Source organism: Drosophila ananassae, chromosome XL (genome assembly GCF_017639315.1).
Source record: "Drosophila ananassae strain 14024-0371.13 chromosome XL, ASM1763931v2, whole genome shotgun sequence".
In the NCBI taxonomy this organism is placed as follows: Eukaryota; Metazoa; Arthropoda; class Insecta; order Diptera; family Drosophilidae; genus Drosophila; species Drosophila ananassae.
In genome coordinates, this window is record NC_057931.1 from 14525709 (window position 1) to 14548039 (window position 22331).

The 22331-nt window shown below is 46.1% G+C and overlaps 5 protein-coding genes across 8 annotated transcripts in view; 2 read left to right on the forward strand and 3 right to left on the reverse strand.

Annotated features, from left to right (window-relative positions):
* LOC6502907 overlaps positions 1 to 19094 on the reverse strand; it is a 32733-nt gene extending 13639 nt beyond the window's left edge. Inside the window, exon 1 of the mRNA XM_014905769.3 lies at positions 18192 to 19094. The gene's annotated coding sequence lies outside the window, so the exon portion shown is untranslated. The remainder of the gene's footprint in view (positions 1 to 18191) is intronic.
* On the reverse strand, positions 963 to 17942 carry LOC6502906 (6-phosphofructo-2-kinase/fructose-2,6-bisphosphatase 1). Of its 4 annotated transcripts, none has more exons than XM_032455905.2 (2): positions 17558 to 17942; positions 963 to 3747 (listed from the first exon to the last, which is right to left on the reverse strand). In XM_032455905.2, exon 2 carries the CDS (start codon positions 3290 to 3292, stop codon positions 1682 to 1684), a length of 1611 nt encoding a protein of 536 aa, XP_032311796.1. In that variant the 5' UTR covers positions 3293 to 3747; positions 17558 to 17942; the 3' UTR covers positions 963 to 1681. The 4 variants fall into 4 exon arrangements, with proteins under 4 accessions (XP_032311796.1, XP_032311795.1, XP_001963616.2 ...); XM_032455904.2 differs by lacking the exon at positions 17558 to 17942 and adding an exon at positions 12488 to 12951; XM_001963580.4 differs by lacking the exon at positions 17558 to 17942 and adding an exon at positions 5103 to 5429.
* Positions 19095 to 20049: 955 nt separating the features above from the next.
* Positions 20050 to 20677, forward strand: LOC6503193 (protein kish). The gene is made up of 3 exons (XM_001963581.4): positions 20050 to 20204; positions 20265 to 20374; positions 20436 to 20677. Exons 1-3 carry the CDS (start codon positions 20202 to 20204, stop codon positions 20539 to 20541), a joined length of 219 nt encoding a protein of 72 aa, XP_001963617.2. The 5' UTR covers positions 20050 to 20201; the 3' UTR covers positions 20542 to 20677.
* LOC6503194 (U11/U12 small nuclear ribonucleoprotein 48 kDa protein) lies at positions 20675 to 21475 on the forward strand. The gene has a single exon (XM_001963582.4). The coding sequence runs from the start codon at positions 20710 to 20712 to the stop codon at positions 21361 to 21363; it is 654 nt and encodes a 217-aa protein (XP_001963618.1). The 5' UTR covers positions 20675 to 20709; the 3' UTR covers positions 21364 to 21475.
* LOC6502905 (NADH dehydrogenase [ubiquinone] iron-sulfur protein 4, mitochondrial) lies at positions 21394 to 22305 on the reverse strand. Its single transcript, XM_001963583.3, has 3 exons — positions 22128 to 22305; positions 21735 to 22049; positions 21394 to 21670 (listed from the first exon to the last, which is right to left on the reverse strand). Exons 1-3 carry the CDS (start codon positions 22175 to 22177, stop codon positions 21490 to 21492), a joined length of 546 nt encoding a protein of 181 aa, XP_001963619.1. The 5' UTR covers positions 22178 to 22305; the 3' UTR covers positions 21394 to 21489.
* Between the last annotated feature and the right edge of the window lie 26 nt (positions 22306 to 22331).

A 22331-nucleotide genomic window follows, 5' to 3' on the forward strand; every position in this document is an offset into this window, starting at 1 on the left:
ATAGAACATCGAGTATCTCAACTAACAATCGGACGCACACAGGAAATATTTAATTTTGAGCTTTATTCGAGGGACTCCTGCTGCATACTAGTGCATGACCTGCCAGGACTGCCGTCCGCAGGGATTTATTGAAATGGATATTTAATATTATTGTAATCGCTCCTGCCGGCCTCAAACTTTTTATCAAAAAAGACATTTCACAAGATTTTTCTAATCTAAAATCTAAAACTCACATTTACAAAAACTGTAGGGCCTTCTGCCAAATACCAACTTTTAAACTAGCTTAGTTTGTAAGCTAAGTGATTAAATGAACAGAACGGATAATAATTTCGTTTTCGTCCTGTTCGAGAAGATACAGAAATGATCTAGGGATAATTACCAATCAAGGCAGAAAAACAAAATAAGAAATAAGTCAATTTTTTGCCATTTTTGCATTAATTAGATCATACATTTTTGTGTAAGTCATAATATGTTTTTATATATCATATTAATATCTATTTATCATATATATAGCAAAAAAAAATTCAAGGAGATTATTTTCGAGAATTCCCCAATAAAAAATTAGTCAATTTTTTCAAATGAAAAACAAAAATGAAATAAAAGATCGGAATATCAAGTATATTTTATTGGCAAATTGTAAAATTTTTATCTATTTTGATTTTGTCTTAAAAAAAATGAATACGTTAAAAAGGAACTTTTGTTAGGGAACTACTGGGAGCACCGAGTAGAGTATAATATAGTCGTTAGAAGCCAATGGTCTAGTCTTTACTAACCCACCGAAATCCATCGAACAAAAACGGATAGTTTTTATCAAATAATAGCGCCTTGGATCCCCTTACGCACTAGTAACTAGTAAGTAGCAACTAGTAATCCCTTCGAAAGCCCCCTTCGTTAAAAGCACACGCAATTTTGGGCGAGAGACGCTCGGCCTCTGGATAGAAATGAAACACACTGGTTCTGTCTTGGTTTGTGGTGATAATCGGTTATTTATTTGCTTTGAATAAGATTAGATGATATTATAGTGTCATTACAATATTCGCACAGGGCGCGAACCATAGAAGCTACATAGAGCATGGCGGGCGAGCAGCCGGAGCTGCGCCAGCACACGCGGTTGGCTAATGGAATCAAGAGTCCTCTCGTCCGACAGCCGAAGCTCGCCAAGCTTCGATAAAAACACAAAGGTGCCTGGGGCGTGCTACAGTACACAACAGCTTGTATATATTTGATATATAGGGTATACGTATGTATGTCTATGTGGTTGGGTAGGGGTATGGGTAGGGCAAGTCAATCACATCGAGTGCGGCCGGGTGGCGCTGTCGCAGAACAGGCGTAGAGTAAGAGAGTTAAGTATAGGGTCCATATCCTTCATCGGTTACAAGTGTAAAGGCTATCAAATCTGGGTTTCTTCTTTAAAGTACGTAGTAAACAGCTCAGTGGATCAATCACAATTTCGTAAGCAGTCCGAAACATAAAAGACAGTCATCTCCACGTCCACGTCCACGTCCAGGTCCACGTCCTGGTCCAAGTCCGAGTCTGGGTCTGGGTCGAAGGGTTTCAGGTGTTTGGGTGCGATGGGTAGGATTCGGGAAGGTAGTGGTTGGTCTGTGTCCGGTAGTTCCAGCTGCCGTTCCTAAAGGGTCTTGGACTTTGGAGGTGGGTGCGGAGGTGGATGCGGACGCCGTCATTGGTGCGCCTGGGTGTCGACGCGCCCGCCATTGCCGTTCGTGACCGTCGCCACGTCGTCACCCACGATGAGCACCTTGCCGACGCCATCGGGCGCCACCAGTTCGCCGCTGAGTCCGTCGAGACCCGGCTCGCTGACGTCGCCGGGGATCTTGGGCTTGGGCCGGTGCGTGTCCACGGCGTCGATGGGCAGCTTGATGTGCTCCACCTTGCAGCCGTAGGCCACCGGCGTCAGCTTGATGACCGTGTGCAGGGGCACGTACAGGTAGGGCAGCTCGTCGGCGGACTTGTCCAGGAAGTAGGCGAACAGGCAGCGCAGCACGGCCTGGTGCGAGACCACCAGCACGTTTCCCTGCCGCTCCAGCTCCATGATGACCGGCTCCAGGCGGGCCACCAGGTCCTCGTAGCTCTCGCCGCGCGGATAGCGGTACGCGAACTTGTTCACGTCGCGCGCCTTGAACTCCTCCGGGAAGCGCTCCTTGATCTGCTCGTAGGTCATCTCCTCGCAGTGGCCGGCGTCGATCTCGTTGAGGGCCTTCCAGCGCTCCTGGGGCGCCTTCACGTCGGCCACAGTCTGGATGGCGCGCTTCATCCAGGAGGTCCACACGCGCAGCCCGTCGATGTGCTGCTGGGAGATGAACGTGGAGAGGGCGCGGGCGTACTGGTGGCCGCGGGCGCTCAGGTTCGAGTCGCCGCCGATCAGACCGCTCAGGTTGTGCTCGCTCTCGCCGTGCCGCGTCAGGTAGATGGTGCGCGGCGTGATGTGGATGTTCATCAGGTAGTAGACGATGCGCGACTCCACGTGCCCCTCGTTGTTGTAGACGACCACCTTCTTGCCGGCGTTGTAGACCTTCATGAAGCTGAGGTGGGCCTCGGTGACCTCGTCAATGGGCTGGTAGCGCTCCTCGTAGTGCTCGATGCGCTGCAGGAAGTCGCGCACCACCAGCTCCGTGTTCATGTTCAGGTAGTCCGGCGAGCTGACCTTCACCTCCAGGATGTTCTGCTCGATGATCTGCGGGTCGTCGCATATCGACTCAACGAAGAACAGCCGGAAGCCGTGCTGCTTCACCACAATGTCGTAGATGAGCTGCCGCCGGTCGCGGGTCGAGTTGGTGGCGTCGAAGACGGCAATGCTGCCCTGACCGCTCAGCAGCCACTCGCAGGAGTCGTGCAGCGCCTGGTTGGCGCACCGGTTTCGGATGGCCATCGCCTCCTCGTTGTCCGCGCGGAAGAACTCGTGCGACTTGTAGGCCGTGGTGGCGTGTCGTCGGTACTCCCCCAGGTTAAACACGCGCGTCGCTATCCCGATCCAGTTGAGGTAGCGGGCCAGCTTCTTCGAGATGAAGGTCTTGCCGCGCGCCGGCAAGCCCACCATCGCGATCACGTGCGGAGTGGTGCAGTCGGCTATGGTGCGCTCGCCGCGCACGGGGAACGGCTTGGTCATGACCGTCTCCGAGGTGGGGGGCAGGAGCTTGCGCAGCTCCTCGGACATCACCGAGGGGCAGACGTGCAGCTCGTTCTCGATCGCCAGATCGGCGGTCTTCTTCAGCTGGTTCAGCGAGGTGGTGCGCACGCGTAGCGACGGCGAGGTGTTGTATGGCATGTCCATGATGCTGGTGGCGGTCACGCAGCGGGCTAGCTGCTTGACAACGGCAACGGCTGCGGCTGCTGAGGAGGAGTTGGAGGCGGAGGACGAGGAGGATGAGGCGGAGGAGGAGGAGGAGGAGCTGCTGCAGGCACAGTTGCAGCAGGTACAGAGGTCCGGGTAGGAGGAGGAGGAGCGGATGGCGCGGGGGAGGAGCCTGTTAATGGATGGCAATGGCAATGTTCCTACTTGGTCCTCGCCGTCGTCTTCGCCCTGGTCGTCCTTGTCGCGTTCGTCGTCCCTTTTCTTTTCGTTCCTGCTGTAGTTGTTGTTGCTGGTGGCGGGGTTGTTGTTGTTTATGGTAGTCTGGCCTGGGCCTGGTTCTTGGTCAGGGATTGTTTTCTGCTGGAGCTGTTGCTGTTGCTGCTGCTGGTGGTGAGTTGGTGCTCCTGTGGTGGCTGGGCCTGGAGTTGCGGATGCTGTTGGTTGGCGTGGCGCAGCGAGACATGAAATTAGTCGAGTATTTTTACATAAATGTAGTGTTGGGCTGGGAGTGGTGCTTGGATGAGATGTGTGTGAGGATGTGGATGTGGATGTGGATGTGGATGTGGATGTGGATGTGGCGGGGGGCACCTACGACATATGTAGCTCTTGTACGTGTGGGTCCAGGGGCCGACAGAATACCTACAGATCACCTACAACTGCCCACGATCTACAAGATAGATCCGCGCCTGGACTCGACTCTGGGTAGATACAAACACGCACGGGCGGGTGAACGGCTGCTATTTGACTTCTTTGCTCTTGACGATCGGGCGAGCGTCGGGCGCTGGCCAGCGGAGACAAATGAAAGTGAAACCGAGGCAGGCAGGCACCTCAAACACACCACACCACACCGCACCACACCACACCACCACAACGTGCGTGCGGCGTGGGCGATGAGCTGGGGAGAGAGCGGGATGGAGACTGAGAAGAGAGCGAGCCAGAGGGAGAGGGAGCGGGGCACTCGAAAACAATAAATAAAAACACACCAGACTCACAAAACACAAAACGAACGGAACCAACACGCAGCTACGCAGAACAGCTGATAGCGGGAATCGAGCGCCAGACTCGCTCGCAGGGCTATCGATAGTTGCGGATGTCTGGCCAGGGCTCTGCCACTGCCACTCCCGCTGCCGCTGCCACCAGGTAGGCCAGAGTCGACCAGAGTTGCCAGGTGATCCTCAGCCCCTGGAACGCTGCCAGGTCTGCTGCGATGGGGCGGAGAAGAGAGGGAAGAGAAAGAAAAAAGCGAAGAACATGAGGTGGGCAGGTGGCGGGGAATGGCGGGGGCTATTTATTCTGCTTGGTCTGCTTGGCGATTCTGGTCGTATCGAGTATTTCTGAATGAAGCGGCGGCCATTATCGGGCGCGGTGGGCGGGCGAGGTCAGTGCCTCCGGAGTCGGGGGGAGGCCTTCAGCGGAAAGTTACCAAGAACCCGACCACCGAACGGGCGGTGAAGGCCAACGGGAAGTAGGGACTAATACTTGACTAATACTTTGTACTTTAAGGCGCTTCATGGGTGAGTTCCTGGGTGATCTGCGCTCTGTCCAGAGCGGGCTCTCAAGCCAATAAACAAACAAGTCAACAAGTGTTCGAAACTGAAATTCCGGCCGACTGCCATAAACTTTTTATAGAGCGCCTTGGTCGATAGTGCTGGAACAGTAATATCTGCCTGGTGCTCGGCAGATCCAAGCACAAAAGGCAAGCACCAGTGGAGGCGCAAGGGACACCTTGGTGGTGCAACAAGGAGGGCGATTATGGCGACTGTTGGTGCGGGTTTAGGACGGCAATTACCTTGATCGATAGACGGCACTTGGAGGAGCAGCGCTGCAGGAGCCGAGGAGCCGACGAGCCGGAAGGCGACCGCAGAGCGCACAGAACTAGAAGCTGACTCGGCGAAGAACGCTCCAATACTGAAAGCCAGCGCCGAAACTAGCGACTGGCTTTGAGACCCGGCCGCGACGCCGGCGACGACGGCGCCGCCAACCTTACGAAATGTAACTGTAACAATTCGCTAAAAAACGAAAAGGAAGTGAACGGCCATTGGCGAAACTGCGCAGCAACCTGAGCAGGTCCCAGCCGCATCGCTGAGCTCGAAGGCACTGCGGCTCCGGCTCCGGCCCCGGCCCCGGCCCGACTCAAAGTGCACCTCACGTGTTCCTGACCGCCAGTCAAGTGGTTGTGCGCAGTATGCAAATGGCAAGCCGAGTGGGGTGGGTCTGGCGGTGCAATTGAAGGCAGGTCGAGTGGAAGTCGAGTGGAGGAACGCCTCGCCCACCCCCGGCCGGGAATCGATCAGATTAATCGCCTTCGACCCACCTGCGTCATCATCTGATGACGGGACTGATAGGGAAGCGACTCCGACTCAGTTGCTCTCGCAACTGGTCCAGATGGCATCGGAAGGTCAAAAGACGGAAAAACAAACAAGACCGGGCACCGAGCACTGGGCAGCGGGCTATCACGCACTGAGGGCGTGCTCGATTTGCATCCGCAAATCCGCGATCGGCAACCCGCGGGCCTCTTATCACTGGACTCGCCGCTCCACATTAGATAACCAAGACCTGTTCCCGCATTCTCACTGATTCCGCGACCCACTTTGCACCTTCTCGAATTCCCCAAGACCTGTTTCGGCTCAGAACCGAAGTGCGTGAGATCTGGATATTCTTGAATTCCAACAAAAAATAGAAAAATATCACAGTAGAAACTTGGGAGTGACATCTCTCCAGGGGGCATGGGGCATCCCTAAGTTGGTTTCAAATATAAGTTTGTGCAATAGATGTTTACATTTTAAACTATTTCAGAGTTTCTACCGAAGCACCTGTCAGTTCAGAAACAGCCTCAAATCAATCACCAAAAACGGTTTAAAAACCAGTTTGTGTGTTTTTTGGAGCTGCTTTACTAAATTACTAGCTTACTGATTTACTGCTCTACTAGATGTTTCTGGCAGTCGCGAACTGGCGGATATTTGTATATATTACAGCCTCGGAAGAGGCCTCTCTATCGGCAGTGGGCACTCTGTCGAGTGGGTTCTCTTTCTTATTAGCTGAACTGCTTTTAACGAATACTATTATTAATTTTATTTATTTATTAATTTTTTTAATTAATTTTTTTTATATATTTATTATTTTTTATTATTAGCATTATTATTTTTTTTTATTATTAGCATTATTATTTTTTTTTATTATTAGCATTATTATTTTTTTTTATTATTAGCATTATTATTTTTTTTTATTATTATCATGATTATTTATTATTACTCTTGTTTTAGTTTTAATTATATTACTATTGTTTATAAAGGACCTTGAACCGCATTTATGCTAGTCCTTATTTGGAAAGCACCTCTCTATCGGCATCTCTATCGTGTAAGTTCTCTTTCTCATTGGTGGAACTACTATTCATCATTCATTGAAATTCGTTAAAAATTCATTAAAAATACTATTATTAATTCTTTTCATTATTTATTATTATTTTTGCCTTCATAATTATTTATTGTTATTATAGTTGATAGTACTAATTAAATTATTATTATTTATAAAGTACCTTGAACCACATTTACCCTAATCCTATTATATTAGTCTCATCTTACTTGATGACAATTTTTTTAGTTTAAATACTACTTAATGAGCACTATTAGTATTGTTTCAATATATTTTTTATTATTGTTTTAATGATTACTGATTATTTTATTATTTATTATTCTTTTAATTTTTGTTATTATATTTTTGTTTATTATTTGTAGAAGTACTGCAACCACATTGACCTAACCCGTCGTCTCTATCGAAAGGCTCCTCTTTCTTAATTATCATAAATATTATTTAATATTACTAAATATTATTAACATACAGCTGTTTTCAAAATAATAGGAGTGCTTTTGCACATGCACTTGTCATCTCTACAGCAATCGTTTTTCCCAATTTTATTTCTTTCTCCTACTTTGTTTACGAGTTTGTTTATGAGACATCGCTTTTCTCGGCGATTTTCACATTGGTAATGGGCACTCCTATAATTTTGAGAACTTTATGCATACATTATATTTTAAACAAAGAGGACCCATTCATTAGATTTTGTATGTTTTCCTTTATTATTCATTTTGTTCATTATTATTTATTTTTGTTATTTTTTTATTATTATTATTGATAATAGTATTCATTATTATTAATAACAGTTTTAAATACCATTTTTAGCTCAAAACCTACTTCAGAGCATTTTAACCGATATTTATTTGTTATATTATGTCACCAAGTCCGGAAAATGGGTAGTTCCAGTAGTCTTTAAGTTTTCTTGTTTAAAAAACACAATAATACAATGGTTACACATCTCTGTTGTTTTCATGCAAATATTGGCCTGAAAACGTAAACCTAAAAATTTAATTTTTTCACATCAGCTTCAGCCACATTTAGTTTAAGGAGTTTAACATTTAATTATTTTGCACAAAAACATGATAAGCTTGCAGTCTTTATCACAAACACTATTATTTTTTGGGGAGCAAAGGGAGGAGAAATCATTCAATATATTGTATTTTGTGAATATTTTAACATTTAATTAACATTTATGAAAGAAATGTGACTTAAACCATAAATAAAAAATGCAAACTTGTACTCAGGTCACCTGTTGGTAAAGAGTTTGAATCAAATTGTGAAAAGTCGTCTTTGTGGCACTAATAATGAAATTAAAAACTAAACAATTGAAAAATACAAGTCTGAAAGGCACAGATTCGAGGGTCTCTTTCGCAAACTTTCATGCCAATTATGGGAAGCACTTTCATTAAATTCCATCGCAATTCGTATCGTGTGTACAAAAAGTCGCACATGAGTGTGTTACAATCGAACCGAATGAATCAGTTTAAAGTGCGGTGCTTGCTCAGGCCAGGCCAGAAGACTATCTTTGCTCATTTGTAGCTGGAGGTGGAGGATGCATGGAGTGGAGCATACTAGGGATACCCCAAGCAAGCTGTTCTGTTTTTCAAACCTTTACAGCAGGGGCGTTGTATCACTATGTTTTGTCCAAAAGTGTGCAACGCAGTAGAATCTAAAATATATCCGATAATTGCCAAGTATCTTAAGAAGTATTCTACTTTGAGACATTGAGACAAAGTTTTAGAAACTCTACAAGAGTGTATTATACCTTTGGTCAGAAGAGAGCAACGCAGTAAAGGATACCTCTCGCGGATTTATTCTTGGTCAGGATTCATGGTATTTCTTGTGAAAACCGAAGGTATCTGTAAACTGTATATATAAACATAGGACTATATAGCATATACTTTATACTATACATACATATATCCTACTATATACTATATCCTACAGCCATGTTACTGATTGATCGGACACGACATAGCTCTGGTGTTTTTGAAGATAGGATAGGTTAGGGCAAGATAAAAGCGATTACTATTATATAAAGATACGAAATTGGTATGATGGAGAAGTTTTCATAGGCATTGACTATCTTTATCCGATGTTTGCCAAATATATCTCGCAATATATATCTGCCGGTTGTAGGCCGAACTATAGGCTACAACTAGGAGGCTATGCACTTCCGCCGGAAAAGGTGTTCGGTCCTTGGGGTTATAAGGTTAGGGTAATGAGAATATTTCTTTTACATTTAGACGCGTTTTTCTCAAAACAACTTTTTCAAGTCGGTGCGTAACGTAACTCAAAAAGTAATGGTCGGATCTAAATACAATTTTTCACACATCTTTTATACAATAAATACTTGCGGATGAACGAACGCTTTTTTTGTTTAATTTTTTTACCATTTTTACGGGCAATAATGGCTGATTTTTGTTAAAAAATGAACGCAAAAATCTGTTTTTGTCAGCCTCTGAAACCATCCTGCCCCCTTAATTATTAAATTCCACAAATAGGACTCCGACAGATACAAATATTTGTCAGCAATAACTTAAAGTCTTTTTATCCTAAAGCTATGTTTTTTGAGGCTCTACACCTTTTATCTAAAAAAACAGCAAGAAAAACAACAAGATAACAGAGATAATATTGCTCGACTTCAAGCGAATATATAATAAAATGCAAAATAAAACATAAAAACATAGAGCCTAGAGAATGTTTTGAGTGAAAAGGCAATAATGATTATTGTTTTGATTTTTATTTTAAAACTCCCAAAATAAAGATGATGTGTGGATTTTTATTATTTCGCTCAGAAAATAATCATTATTCTTTGAGCGAACAAATAAATATAAAGCATTATCATTATTATATTGCTCCGAAATATTACTTAATGCAGTCTATTTGTTAAATATTTTAGATATTCGAGTGCATACCTCCTTTGGCAAAGAATACAGTTAAAAGTTAAGTCCCTGGAATAAATAAATCCCTTTCCTAACTTGCTAAGACACTATTTTCCCTAACAGTATTCGTCTTTTCCAGCTCACTTTTTAAACCCTTCACTAACTAAAAATACAAGTGACTATTTTTCAGACTATCTCGCATAAGTTAATTATTTCTGAATAAGTTAAATAGTTGCTAATTTAAAGAATAAACACTAATTACAAGCATTACTGGAATAAATAAATGCGTGATTATCTGCCAAGGGTTGGGTTTCTATCAAAATGCGAATTATTTATGCGGTTGAGCACTAATCCACGTTACTAATTCAGGTTTCGGGCCAAAATTCGCTTTGATTCCATGAAAATAGTGATGTTATGAGCCAAAATATAGACTGGGACTGGGACAGGAGTTGGGAGCTAGAAGATCTGCTGAAGATTCTGTTCATTGTTATGTTTCTCCAAACAAGACCCTCTAGTGGGTCGACGAACACCGATTTCTGTGTTGGACCACTTGTGAAATCCCTGCGATAGATACCCACCCGGCCATGTGTGGGTTGATTGGCAAGACAATAAAGGCGAAATAATTTACGAAAGCGCGCCCCTCCCCGGTCGGCATGTGGTACAATCTCAGGCCGCCTGGCTGATAATCGCGCAGAGAGCCCGAGCCGAAAGCCACCGAAAATAACGCCAACAGCAACAACCGCAATTATCGTCGCCGTCGACAGGAATGGTCGGGTGGCCGGGCAGGCCCTGATAAGACACGGCCGCCGAGGGAAGAACGCAATAGCTGCAGGCAGGAAGAGCGCCAGATCCAGAGGCCAGCGCCTGAAACAGCCATATAATTAGCGCCGATCGCCTTATCGCCGGAGCCATCGATCATTGCGAGTGGCTGGTTAGGCAGCCGGCCCATAAACAGCCAACCTGGCGGTTCCCACAGCCCGCCCCACCCTCTCGGGCTGGCAGGGCTGGCCGGGCTGGAGGCCTGGTATCTTTATGATATACACCCCCAATCGTGTTCATGACTGCTGCGGGTGATGCTAAGTGGGCTGGCGGCGGAATAATGCGTGGCTCCGCAGTGCCTCCCCGAGGGCTCTGACTGCGCCAAGTTGCTCAGCTCCCATGAATGGCTCGCTCTGAGTCACTGAGTCATGGGACCTGCCCGTACACTTTTGAAATAACATCAGCCCTACGCCATGAGGCCTTGCTTTCAGAATTCCAACAGCTCAATTTTGATCCGAAGCTTCACTGGAATAACTGGAATTAAAAAGGAACTCTTATTGGAGTTCAAGACCCTTCCTTCCACCAAGCAGTGCCCCCAGGCCAATGAGTCATGCAAGCAGTTCCGAATAATGAACACTTGTTGCCTCCCAGATGTCTGGCAGGGTGCAGGTACCACCCCACCCCTCGTGACCCCACGCAACCCCTGGCTGGCCGATCAGGCCACCTGACTGCGACTGGCCCGCCGTACAATGTAATTGAGATTCGCGGCGAATCGCTTTAGCGACGCTCGTGACCAGCGCGCGTTTGTTTGCACACGCCTTAACGTGAGTGTCGCCGCGGAGCGGGCGGGTCGGGTCGGCAGAGGCTTCCAGCCCATCGCCCCCCCGAGCTGCATGGTGCGGGCCAACTGCAGAAGCCACCGAGAAGGAGGCTGAGGAGCAGATGCGCTCTGGAATCGACCTGTGGGGGGCGGGGGCAAGGGCTCCAGGGGGGGCTATAGAGATAAGCCCACTTTCGGTTTCAGCACCATGTGTGGCGGCCGCGTTCGAATGGCTTAAGCTTTAAGCATACGAGCTTTCGCCTGCTCAGCAGATAGGACAGCAGACAGGCCGGCGGATGGGGATGGGGGGAGCGGGAGGCACTCCTGGGCGGCCCATCGTGTCTTCCCCTCGCCGGAAGTGCCGGGCTGAGTCGCCATCCATTGCACCGCCCCCCGAGGGGGACCAGCAAACTACTAGCTATTATAAATAACGGGACATGCCAAGGCCATAGACCAAAAGCACAGCAGGGGCAAGTGAGGGGCGGGGAAGGGGGTGGTGCCGAGCAGGTGATACGGCTGGCAATGAAAAAATGACAAGACTGCGCGCCTCTGCTTTGCAGCAGTCTACTTTTCCGGCTCCCGAGCACAGAATTCTGAGCAGAAAATGAAGACCATGAGGTGCATATAGCAGATGGGATATGGCATGTGGGGCATGGGGCATGGGGCATGGGACATGGCAAGTAGCATATAGCGGGTAGCGTGTAGCGTAAATAGCAAATGGCAACAACAATGCCCCAAAGGCGGAAAGGCGGAAAGGAAACTCGCGAAGACAGCGAGCGGAATAGTATTCGCATTGGAAGCAGAGCGACGGCAGCAGGGGGAGGGATGACGGCAAAGCAGTGACGACGGGGATGACCGACAGGGAGCGGTGGGAGGGGGGAGAGGGGGAGCCGACAACGCATAAACAAACGGTGATGCTGCGTAATAGCCGCAGCCCGCGAAGGCGGGAGAGGAGAGCGGAACTGGGACCATTAGCGATTCTCGAAACTATTAGCACGCCGAGGCGGTGTTTGCTCTTCCAACAATGGGCCAGTAGCTGCTGCGGAGGAGCAACTGGTGGTCGCCAAACCCAAACAGTGTTTGCTGCCCGCCTCAGCCCCCCTCCCCCTACAGACACCCCCCAGAAGTGTGTTACTAAGCCAGTCGAGTCACAAAAGTGCCAAGCACGCGATTGCAGATGCAGACGACGGCGTCAGCGAAATCACGAAAACTGCATCATCATCAGTGGGAGAGGAGCAGAAACAGAAACGGAAACAGAAACAGAAACAGAAACAGAAGAGCGCCGCAAGAGCCAGAGCTAGAGCAAATGCAACGTGGATGACATGGTGGCGGAATGCGGCCCACTCCCATACGTACAGAGTGGCTTGGCCGGAGACTGGGCTGGCGTCGGCAGATCCGGGTCCGGCATCGGGCTGGGCTCCTTGCCAGGGGCGGGATCGGGAACGGAGAGGCTACCGCTCCCGTAGGGGGGAGACGTCGCCGTCGACTGTGCCATGGGCGCAGGATGCAGGATGCAGGATGGGCGCGTTATCCTTCAGACAGTGCTTGAGATCCGCCTCAGAGACTCCGCGGATTTTCGCCACAAGAAATGGCCAAACAAAAAAAATTGCAAAAAAATATAAACAAACGGTAGAAAGCCAAGCGGATGGCACACAAAACACGGGCGGCGGGCTCCGATTTCGATATGTGTGTGGCTGGGTTCGGAAGCGGCACAAGTAACACGACAAGAGACACGACAGAGACGAACGAAATCAAAAGCGAATCGCTGGGCCGAGCGCCAACCGCCGACCGCCTTCCGTTCCACACAGGTCGCTCGACGAAATGGGAATGAGCGCAGAGCGCCAGCGAGGCGAGCTGCAAAGGCGCGCGAGCGATCGCCGACGCTGCCGCTGCCGCTGCCGATGGCGATGGCGATGACGATGCCTACGTCGCTCCCCAGCCAGTGACCACTTTCAGCGCTAATCGCAATCTCAGCCGCTTGTCTGTGCAGGGATTACGGAGCGGTAGCGGTAAATAGCGAAGCACAGCCACGGCGGGCAGAATAGCGCTGCGCAGCGATGTGTCATCCTTCGGTCGCCTCCGAGCCCCAGCTCTGGCTAGGCTCCGGCTAGCTCGCTCTGTTCGATTGAAAATAATATTAAACTCTAACAATTAAGGAATCAAAAGCCGTAATCCACCACAGAACACTTCTGCACAGAGCCTTAATTGCAGTTCGTGAACTGGGCTCTCCGCTGATAACCCGGCCGGTAATCTGAAAAATCTGCCCACATTGTATTATCAGCCAGATGGCACCTGCTATCTCCAAGAGTCCAGATCTCCCGGAATCAGTTTTGAAATAAATAATAATCGTGGGGTTCAGGTTCACAGAATTTCAAACAAAAATTAATTATTTCAGACAATGTGATACCTGCTACTTGGCCCCTTTACCGTTCTTCCCTTTCGTTGTTCAAAAAAATTTCCCTAGCATACTTTTGCGCGGAGTCTACCACTCCGTCGAGAGGGAAATTAATGGTTCTGCAGGAGGGCCACGGAAGTCCTCTTTAGAAATATCTTATAGTTCGCATATAGTTCGAGACCTTGGGGGATCGCCCGAACTGCGTCAAAGGGAAAAATATTAACATTCTGACTGTTGTGTTTCGGCGCTATTTGTGCCGTGTCTGGGAGCAGCAAAGGAAAGCAAGTGTTCTAATTGAATTAGCACTCGCAGCTCTTGCCAAAAAAAACCATTTGCCAGTGTAATGGCTGTGTATTTTTGGTTACACTGCTCCCGACAGGCGCGCTTTCCGCACCAGCCGCTGCCAATTCGCATACAAAAATCGAAACGTGCTGCTGCTACAATGCTTATATTATAAAGAGTGCCACAAGTTTGGCCTGATGGGCCTGATGGGTGTTGCCACCTGATGGCTCCAAAAAAGGGCAGATGGGGGAATAACGAGCCACTTTTGCCCCACAAAAGTGACATTTTTATTGATTGAAGTGCTCTTCGATCTTCAGCAGCATTTAAAGCATTTGAATCGGAAATCAATGAAAGTCCGCTGTGAGTTATAGGGGGAGTCCGATCTTAGCTCTCAAGTTCAGATCTCAGATGAACAGTTTGTCTCTCAGTTTGACAGATTTAAGAATTTTTTGGTACATTATTAATTGGAAATATGTAAATGCAAAAGTCAATGCTTTTTTTTAAATTTGTTTTTGAAGAACCGACCATATAGGCTTTCAGTTTGTAGAAACAAAAACCCATTGCATATCAGAAGAGCTGATAACGCGCGTTCGCCAACTGAACGATTACCAGTTTATCTCGACTATTTCCACAAATAACCCGGCTAATTGTGATTAAAATCATTTGAATTGCAGTGGGAAGATTAGAGGTGGCCAGAGCCAGTAGCGCAATATCTGGGGGGATTTTAAGCCAAGCCTGCGCCCAGATAATCAGTAGGGGCTGATTAGCTTCCCATTTTGAATGTAAGCTGGTCGATTACCTGCCATTATTACAACGTGGAATACACAGATAAAAGCCAGTTTACGACGTGGGCCCTATTGCCGTAAACAACTCTGCGGATCTGACTAATCAAATGTGTAAACCCAGGTGCGAAAAATCAACGAGCCAATGGCCAGGGAAGCAAAGGTTCCACTAACTCCACTCCAAAGGCAGTCGACAAGCGACATAAACAAGGGAACTGGCCTTGGCCACAGACCTTGGCTCACGCTCCAGGACCGGCAGCAAGATAACAATTATCAGGGGGTTGCACCTTCTTCTTCGCCCAATGCGAGCCAACGGCGTTGAGCGTTGATGTCACTGCTATTGCTCATCCAGCAGAAGGGCCAGCTTCTATCCACAGCTGCCACCGTAGCTGCCAGCCAGCCTTCACACCGCGCTATATTTTATTAATTAGGGTGGACGGCGGCAGTTGTAGGGTCTCAGCAGCAACGTTGACGTGGCCCTTCCTAATGGGCTTCCGATTGTTCCTATTGCGCTTCCCCCCCAGAATATGCGCATATAATTGGAATCAAAAAATGAGTCTGGCCTACAGAACTACGCTCAAGGAGCGTAAATGATCGCAATTCCATAAATGCTTCCAAGTATTCCACAGCCACTCAGTCGTACGCGAGGAACAGTGTTGCCAACTCAGCCTTTTCCCTCTTAAAGCCAAATTTATGAATCATAAATCATATGATTATTTATTTAGTTCAAAGATTTAAGTAAATTATACTCTGAGTCTCATTATAGAAAATTTAAAAAAATAATTAAATAAAAATATTTAGGATTAATTAAAAAATTCAAAATTATATAATTCGTCCTATTAAAAATAAGTATCCTTAAGTGGTGAAAAACTGTGCTAAACGACCTATTTCAAATGTTTTTTTTAAGATACTGACTGATAGTGTAATTAATTCAATTTAATTTCCATTATTACTTTAACTATTATTATTTTATAATTAATTAAATTTCCATTTAATGAGAAAAAATTCTAACCACAATCTTGTCATATTCGCTTATACATAACTTTGCAATTCTTGCATGGATCGGAGTAATATTATAATACAATATTCTTGAGATATTTTTCATAAAAAAAATATTAAAAAGAACACGAAACTATAATACTTTTTAACCCTCTCTTTAACTTGCTTTTCTATAACAATATAGAGACAGATGACAGGATCCACAATCAAATATATTTATCGGAAATGTTCACAAACTAGTTTTTATACCCTTGCAGAGAATTTTAGTCAAAAGTGTGCAACGCAGTGAAGGAGACATTTCCAACCCTATAAAGTATATATATTCTCCATCAGGACCACCTCCTGAGTCGAAATGAGCATGTCCGTCTGTCTGTTTCTACACAAACTAGTCTCTCAGTTATAAAGCTATCGCTTGAAACTTTGCACACATCCTTCTTCCCGGCAGTATATATGTAAGTCGGAACGGCCGGGATCGGTCGACTATATCCTATAGCCGCCATATAACTGAACGATCGGAAATGGCACAACCTTAACTGCAAGGGTATATCAACTTCGGCTCCGCCCGAAGTTAGCTTTCCGTTCTTGTTTTGTATTATTTTGGAAGGAAAATAATCTTTTAAAAGTTTTTTCTTATTTTTTGTTTTTTTTTTTTTATTTTGACATACATTGTATATGTATGTATGCAAAATTTTCATTGCAAGTCTATATGCATTTTCCATTTTTTTTTAATATACAGCTTTTTCCGAAGCTTGTTCTGCCGAAGGGAGCTATTTTTTGAAGCAAAAGTTGACAACACTGCAGAGGAGCTTGTTTAGGAGCCTTTTCAATTGGCAAATAAACCGTTAATGTGTTGAAATAGCAAATAAAATAACATTTTATATCGAACATTTTATAGTTGTACCAAAAATAGTACCATCGATTAAAGCCAAGAATGTGAATAAATTTTGATTTTTTAGATTATACCTTTTTTTATTTTATTTAATTTTTAATTTTAATTTGAAATGAAAAGTGCAGCAGTGGAAGCAGGCAGCGGTCACACTAAAAACAACAAGTACTTTTCGCTTCCCGAAGTTCGGGCTGGATACATATTTATGGTCAGAATTCGTCCGTATAAGCTTACTTTTCTATATGCTATTAATTGTTTATTGCTATTTTCTATTTATTTCGCGCAAAAAGTGAACAATTTTATTTTATTCTTTAATTGATTTTTATTATATGATTATTTAATACCAATAATTTGTTTTTTTTTTATTGTTTTTTATTCGTCTTATTATTAATTAATTGGCAATTAATTTTAGATTCAAGAAGCGTTTTCCGTTTTCTTAGTCAGATTAAAGTTGTTGCGATAGTTATACACGAAAAATTCCGAAGATCTGACAGCCCTACAACGAATGAGATGCACAAAACAAACACGAGGAAAGCTCTCGCAGCCAGCACGAAGCATTGAGCGGCAAAATGCAACACTGCCAAATAACAATGGCGGCCTCTCTCGCTGTGTTCGAGCGGCAGAGGCCCACTATACCCACAACGCCAGCTGTCAGGGAGAACGAGACGGAAGAGCAGAAAAAACACGTAGAGAGAGACAACTCGGCATGTATTTTTCATTCAGAGGCGCTTAACTGTAAAGTGTACTGTGGGAAAAGACGAAAACCAAATAACCAAAAACCCAAAAGCCAAGCGCGTACCGGACGAGGAGGAGAAGGAGGAAAGAAGCACACGGTTCAGAAGAAACACATCACAAAACAATCCGCAAAGCAATCCGATAACAGAAATGCACTCGCCGAGCACAGAAAATCGAATAAAGTCAGAGTGAAAACAAAAATAAAAGAGCTCGCTGGTATTGGTGGGCTGGTATCTGCTGCGCTTGTGTGCGAGGTCTGTGTGGGTGTGGGTGATAATGTGGGTGAGTGTGGGGTGTGCGCGCGTCATAGAAAGCATGGGAAAAGAACACAATAAAATGCAACTCACCTTCCCTACGGGCTGCTTTTCTCTTAGAGCACGTAGCTGCCGTCCCGCTCTTCGCACCTGTACTGCACTGCTCCGTGGCGAGGGAAGGCTTTATGTTTTATTTTCTCCAGCTATTTTCTTCGGCAATTCCAGCAACTGGCCTGTCCTTCGCAAATTCACCTTGTGCGCCTCCGCCTGACGGATTTCGTCTGTGCTCAGCTGGTGTTCTGGTGTTCGGGGGTTGGCCAACGCTTTTGGCGAATGTCGATGTCGCCTCTGCCGAGAAAATCGACTCGACTCGGCGAGAGCCAGCAGCTACGGAAGAGCGAGCGCAGCAGCGCCACTATGCGCTGAAGACGATATACAGCCCGAACAGTCGATTACCGTTTTAACACTTTACTGGCTCCAAACTGGCTCCGCACTTCACAGTTATTTACTTTATGGAAACTGGGAGCTCCATTGAAAAATGCGCCCAAAAGTGCCTGGTGGACCAAGACACTGGCCGCTGCTGTTAGTGCTGTTAGCGGGTAACAGAGCTGTAAACGCCGAAACACACAAGTGCGCGGTGCACTGGTGTGCGTGCCACACGTACATACACCAATGTGTGGCTCGCGCTTAGCCTAACCCACTGCATCCCAGATTCGCCCCCACTTACCGATTCGGCAGTGCAGCCACTTGGAGTTCTTAGAGTGACATTTTTGGTGTAGTTGGGGCTGCAGTTACTGATTCCTCGTTGTTGCTGTTGCTGTTTCTGCCACTTTCTCGCTCGCCCGCTCGCTTGCTCGTCACACACACACCACGAGCCAGAAGCCACACGCACACTTAGGGAGCGCGGCCAAAAAAACTCTTGCACACAACAAACGGGCCGTCCGTGTGCGTCTGTTGCTGTTGTGATATTACCGATTTAAAACACTCACACAGCCACGCGGAACGAGAAGACGTATCCGATTATTATATACACAAATATATCTATATATACTTTTGATTCTGATGGGCGCTCTGCGCTACAGCTACAGCTGCATCCCAAAAACACGGACGCACACAGACACGCGCATACGCGGGGACGAGGATGCACTTGGTCGGTTGGTGGGGAGTGTGGAGCTCACCTCGCCGCCCACAGCCGTCCTTGCAGTTGCAGTCCTTCCGCTTGTCCAGTCACACAGTCATCCAGTCATCGCCGTCCCCTGGGTCATCGCCGCTCTCCTGGCGGCCGCCACAACAGGAGCAATTGCAATTTAAACTGTAAGCCGAGACGGAAAATGAACGCGGCGCAGCGCAAGAGCAAGACGAATACAGGCGTAGGAAAGAAAAGTCTTATTTGACGCAATTTTCAGACACTTCTTGGCCTTCGTAGGGCCCTTTCGATTTTCGGTTAAACTGCTGTCGTGCAATCAATCGAATTGCTCTCCTTGGCTCTGAATGGTTGGATTATGTGTAACGACAAATACAAAAAAAAAAAAAAAACCAGCAGCGAATTAGAAGACAAATGTAAAGTAGAGTGGCGAAACTTCGGTAAGACCGTCAGCGTTGAATTGCTGGTTGACAGCCACACTATCGCTGCCAGTACTGCTAACTTGGCTATGTTAACGTGTTGCTAACTTAGCTAAATGTAACAGGATCCTATTATATTTACACCCTATTTTAATTATAAATTATTTAACCTAAAAAAACTGCATTAGTTTTGTATTCCTATACGAGATATAATTAAAGTATTTTAAAATTATATGTAAATTTTAATACACTAAGCCAAATATCTTCCAAAAAGAAAATAATTCCTACTCTACGTAATAAGCAAGACTATTTTTTAGTTAAATTTAAACTGTTTTGAAAGAATAACATTTTTTTTTATTTGCACTCGAATGATTTTGTATAAAAGTTTTTAAAACACAAAGCTTTAAGGTTAAAGCTTGGGGAACTTATATTTAAGCTATGAAATAAAATATAATGCGAAGAATAATGTTAATGTTAGTTTTCTAAAATTAATGGATGGTTTATATTTTTATATATTTAGAATTCGCTAGTGTCTAACTAGAGCGTGTAAATAATAAAATTAATGAATTTTACATGTAAATAGCTAGATTCCCAGGAATTAGCCAGATTATCTTGGCGCAACCCGATAGATGGCGCTGCATCTGATTTTATAGCGCAAAGGGGCTGCCACCTAGATTCATACCAGCATTCTGTCAGCACCGCTGTCAGTGCCTTGCTCTAACGAAAAAGTATCGGTGAAATAAGTCAAATGTTATAGCTTTGCAGTTTAAATATAAATATATCAATAAATTTAAATATAGGCAGATCTAGCAATGAAATATTATTATTCGGGTTAAAATATATGTTTTCCTGCAAACAGTGCTGTTAACTTTCGATTTGAACAATTCAAATGAATTAGCTTAAAAGAGTTCTGTTACTGTTATTAATTGTTATTATTTGCAAAAACATGAAAAAGAATCTTATTATTTAGCAACTAAATCTGTTGGTACTTGCCATATATTATATCAATTATTTAATTACCCAATTCAGTTTTCACAATCAAAAATAGCTACATTTGACGGGAAAATTTACCGGGCTAGGTTGGCAACACTGAATTGGATCTGTTGTGGCACGTCACTAGTTTCTTTCAACATAAACATATTTTCAATTTCCCTACACAAACGGATCGCTAAGAATGGTTTGGGCGAAGGAATAGATAATTGTTGCGGCTGGAGACTAAAATGTCATTTTCTTTCAGAGTGCCCTATTCAACTTTCAGAGCCTGTTGGCGGTAATTCTCTTGCTGATCTGCACTTGCGCCTACTTACGCTCGCTGTTTCCCAGCATCATTGACCGCAACAAAACCGGGTGGGTGCCACAGCCAGAAGATTGTCTTCCCTGATTTAATCGTTTTTTAATTATTCTCCAGACTTCTGGGAATCTTCTGGAAGCTGGCTCGAATAGGAGAGCGGAAGTCTCCTTGGGTAGCGGCGTCATGTCTGATTATGGCTTTTACCGTGCTCTTCTGGAGCTGAATCTGAGGCGGCATAGCTCCGAGGCAATTTTTATCTCCCATAATTCCTGGTTCTGTTGAGCCTAGCTGACATGTAAGAACTGTAAATATACCCTGCGTTCTGCAGCACTGGCATTCTCGTCTTTCGCAACACTTCACATCGCTGTTTTTATTTTTTGTGATTGGTGCGATGGCAACGGAAGCTGTGCAGGAAGAACTGCGACGCTTCGTGGCCACAGGCCGAAGGCGTCTTCACAACGTCCTGGGGCGTATGAGTTGGAGTGAGGAGGGCGTGCGCCGGGTGCACCGAACCTGCAAGGAACCAGTCGAACACGCAGAGCAACTGCCGGCCTCTTGTTCCACAAACCCCGCCTTTAGTCTCCAACTAAATGCCGAGGATATGAGGAAAATTTTAGCAAAAGACGTTTCATGCAAATCCACTTTCGATAGTTTACAGGCCGATCTTGCCCCCAGTCAACGGCTTCTGATCTACCAGCACGTGATAGACCATACAGGACGACACCAGGGATTCCAGGACAATGCTGCCTTCAGCGAATTGGTGGCTGGGACTAAGCGGGAGCAGAACAGGCAGCGTCGCTACCGAAAAAGCAAGCCGACATTGAACGAGGAGCTTCATCAGCTGCTCGAACTGCAAATGAAAGCTCTGGAAAAGCAATGTGTGAAGGCGGTTGAAAGAGATTCCACAGAGAAAAAAAGGCACGAGCAGGAGAGAAGGAACCGAGACAGGTCCGATAAGAGGGATCGAAAGAGTAGCAGGAGACATAGGTCGAGGACCCGTTCTCCGCACCACAGAAGGAGGCATCGCTCGAGGGACCGCAGTTAAATCAAACCCAGTAAAGATGGAACTTCTCCGTTTATTCTAATCCAGATCTGATAGAACACCGTTTATTAGCTTAGGTTTCTTGGTAATGAACAAAAAAAAAATTTGCACTATACTATGCATTCTTTTTTACTTGGTGGAAACGCGCGTGCGCTTGTTCCAGGAGAAGTTGATTCCGTAGTTCTTGACACGCTCTTTCTTCGGCTTCTCGGCGCCGTCGACATACCAACGCCAACCGTTGCGCTCGCAGTATGTGATGGCCTCTTCTTGGGAGCCGAACTGCACGTTCAGATTCGACAGTGGGTCTCCGCTGCCAGGGTGACATGGATTAGACCAAGATTGACTTTCAAACGTGTTCAAACGCAAGTACTCACGTCGAGGCCCAGCCCATCAGGGGGTTCTCCCAGCGGTCGCGGTTGTCAAACTCAATCTGCCAAGTATTGATGTTGTCAGTGCCGCTCTGCATAGCGTTCTTCGGCGGGATGTGAATGCGCACTCGCCGCTCCTTAATCTGCTCCTCCGGCACGCCAGAGATCGGGCTAAGATTCACAGCCGTGGGCACGGTTATCTTGCCGCTCAGCTTGTTGCGTTGCTCCAGTTCCTCCGGGCGAGCCAGTGCCGTCTTGGGGTCCAATGGAGCTACGTCCTGGGAAGCCCAGCGAGTCGCTGCCAGTTTATTTGCCTGGTACCTGTGTAGCCCGTCGTTGGAAAGGCAAAACAGTTTATACTATGGGGCTATGGGATGGGCGATGGCGATGGCGACTTACAGTTGGAGAGGCGATGCTCTTCTCCACATCACTTGGCGGATGAGCGACATTTCGCTGGAGGATTGACTAACTGCTCGTCAAAACGGCTTCCAAATACGAATTACGTAAAATTTGGAACAAGCGTTCACGAAGTATTGTTGTAGTGAAAACAGCTGTGAGCTTAATACAGTGTGACCAGGGGCTCCCAGACTACTTATTATTGGG

Excerpts from the sequence above, each read along its gene's own strand:
- LOC6503194 (XM_001963582.4), top strand. The coding sequence starts at position 20,710 with ATGGCAACGGAAGCTGTGCAGGAAGAACTGCGACGCTTCGTGGCCACA.
- LOC6502906 (XM_032455904.2), bottom strand. The coding sequence starts at position 12,626 with ATGGCACAGTCGACGGCGACGTCTCCCCCCTACGGGAGCGGTAGCCTC. Across the intron at positions 3,748-12,487 it reads GTCTCCGGCCAAGCCACTCT|CATCCGCAACTCCAGGCCCA; the intron begins GTACGTATGGGA and ends GCCAACCAACAG.
- LOC6502905 (XM_001963583.3), bottom strand. The coding sequence starts at position 22,177 with ATGTCGCTCATCCGCCAAGTGATGTGGAGAAGAGCATCGCCTCTCCAA. Across the intron at positions 22,050-22,127 it reads AGAGCATCGCCTCTCCAACT|GTACCAGGCAAATAAACTGG; the intron begins GTAAGTCGCCAT and ends CGGGCTACACAG. Across the intron at positions 21,671-21,734 it reads CTGATGGGCTGGGCCTCGAC|CGGAGACCCACTGTCGAATC; the intron begins GTGAGTACTTGC and ends TCACCCTGGCAG.
- LOC6503193 (XM_001963581.4), top strand. Across the intron at positions 20,375-20,435 it reads ATTGACCGCAACAAAACCGG|ACTTCTGGGAATCTTCTGGA; the intron begins GTGGGTGCCACA and ends ATTATTCTCCAG.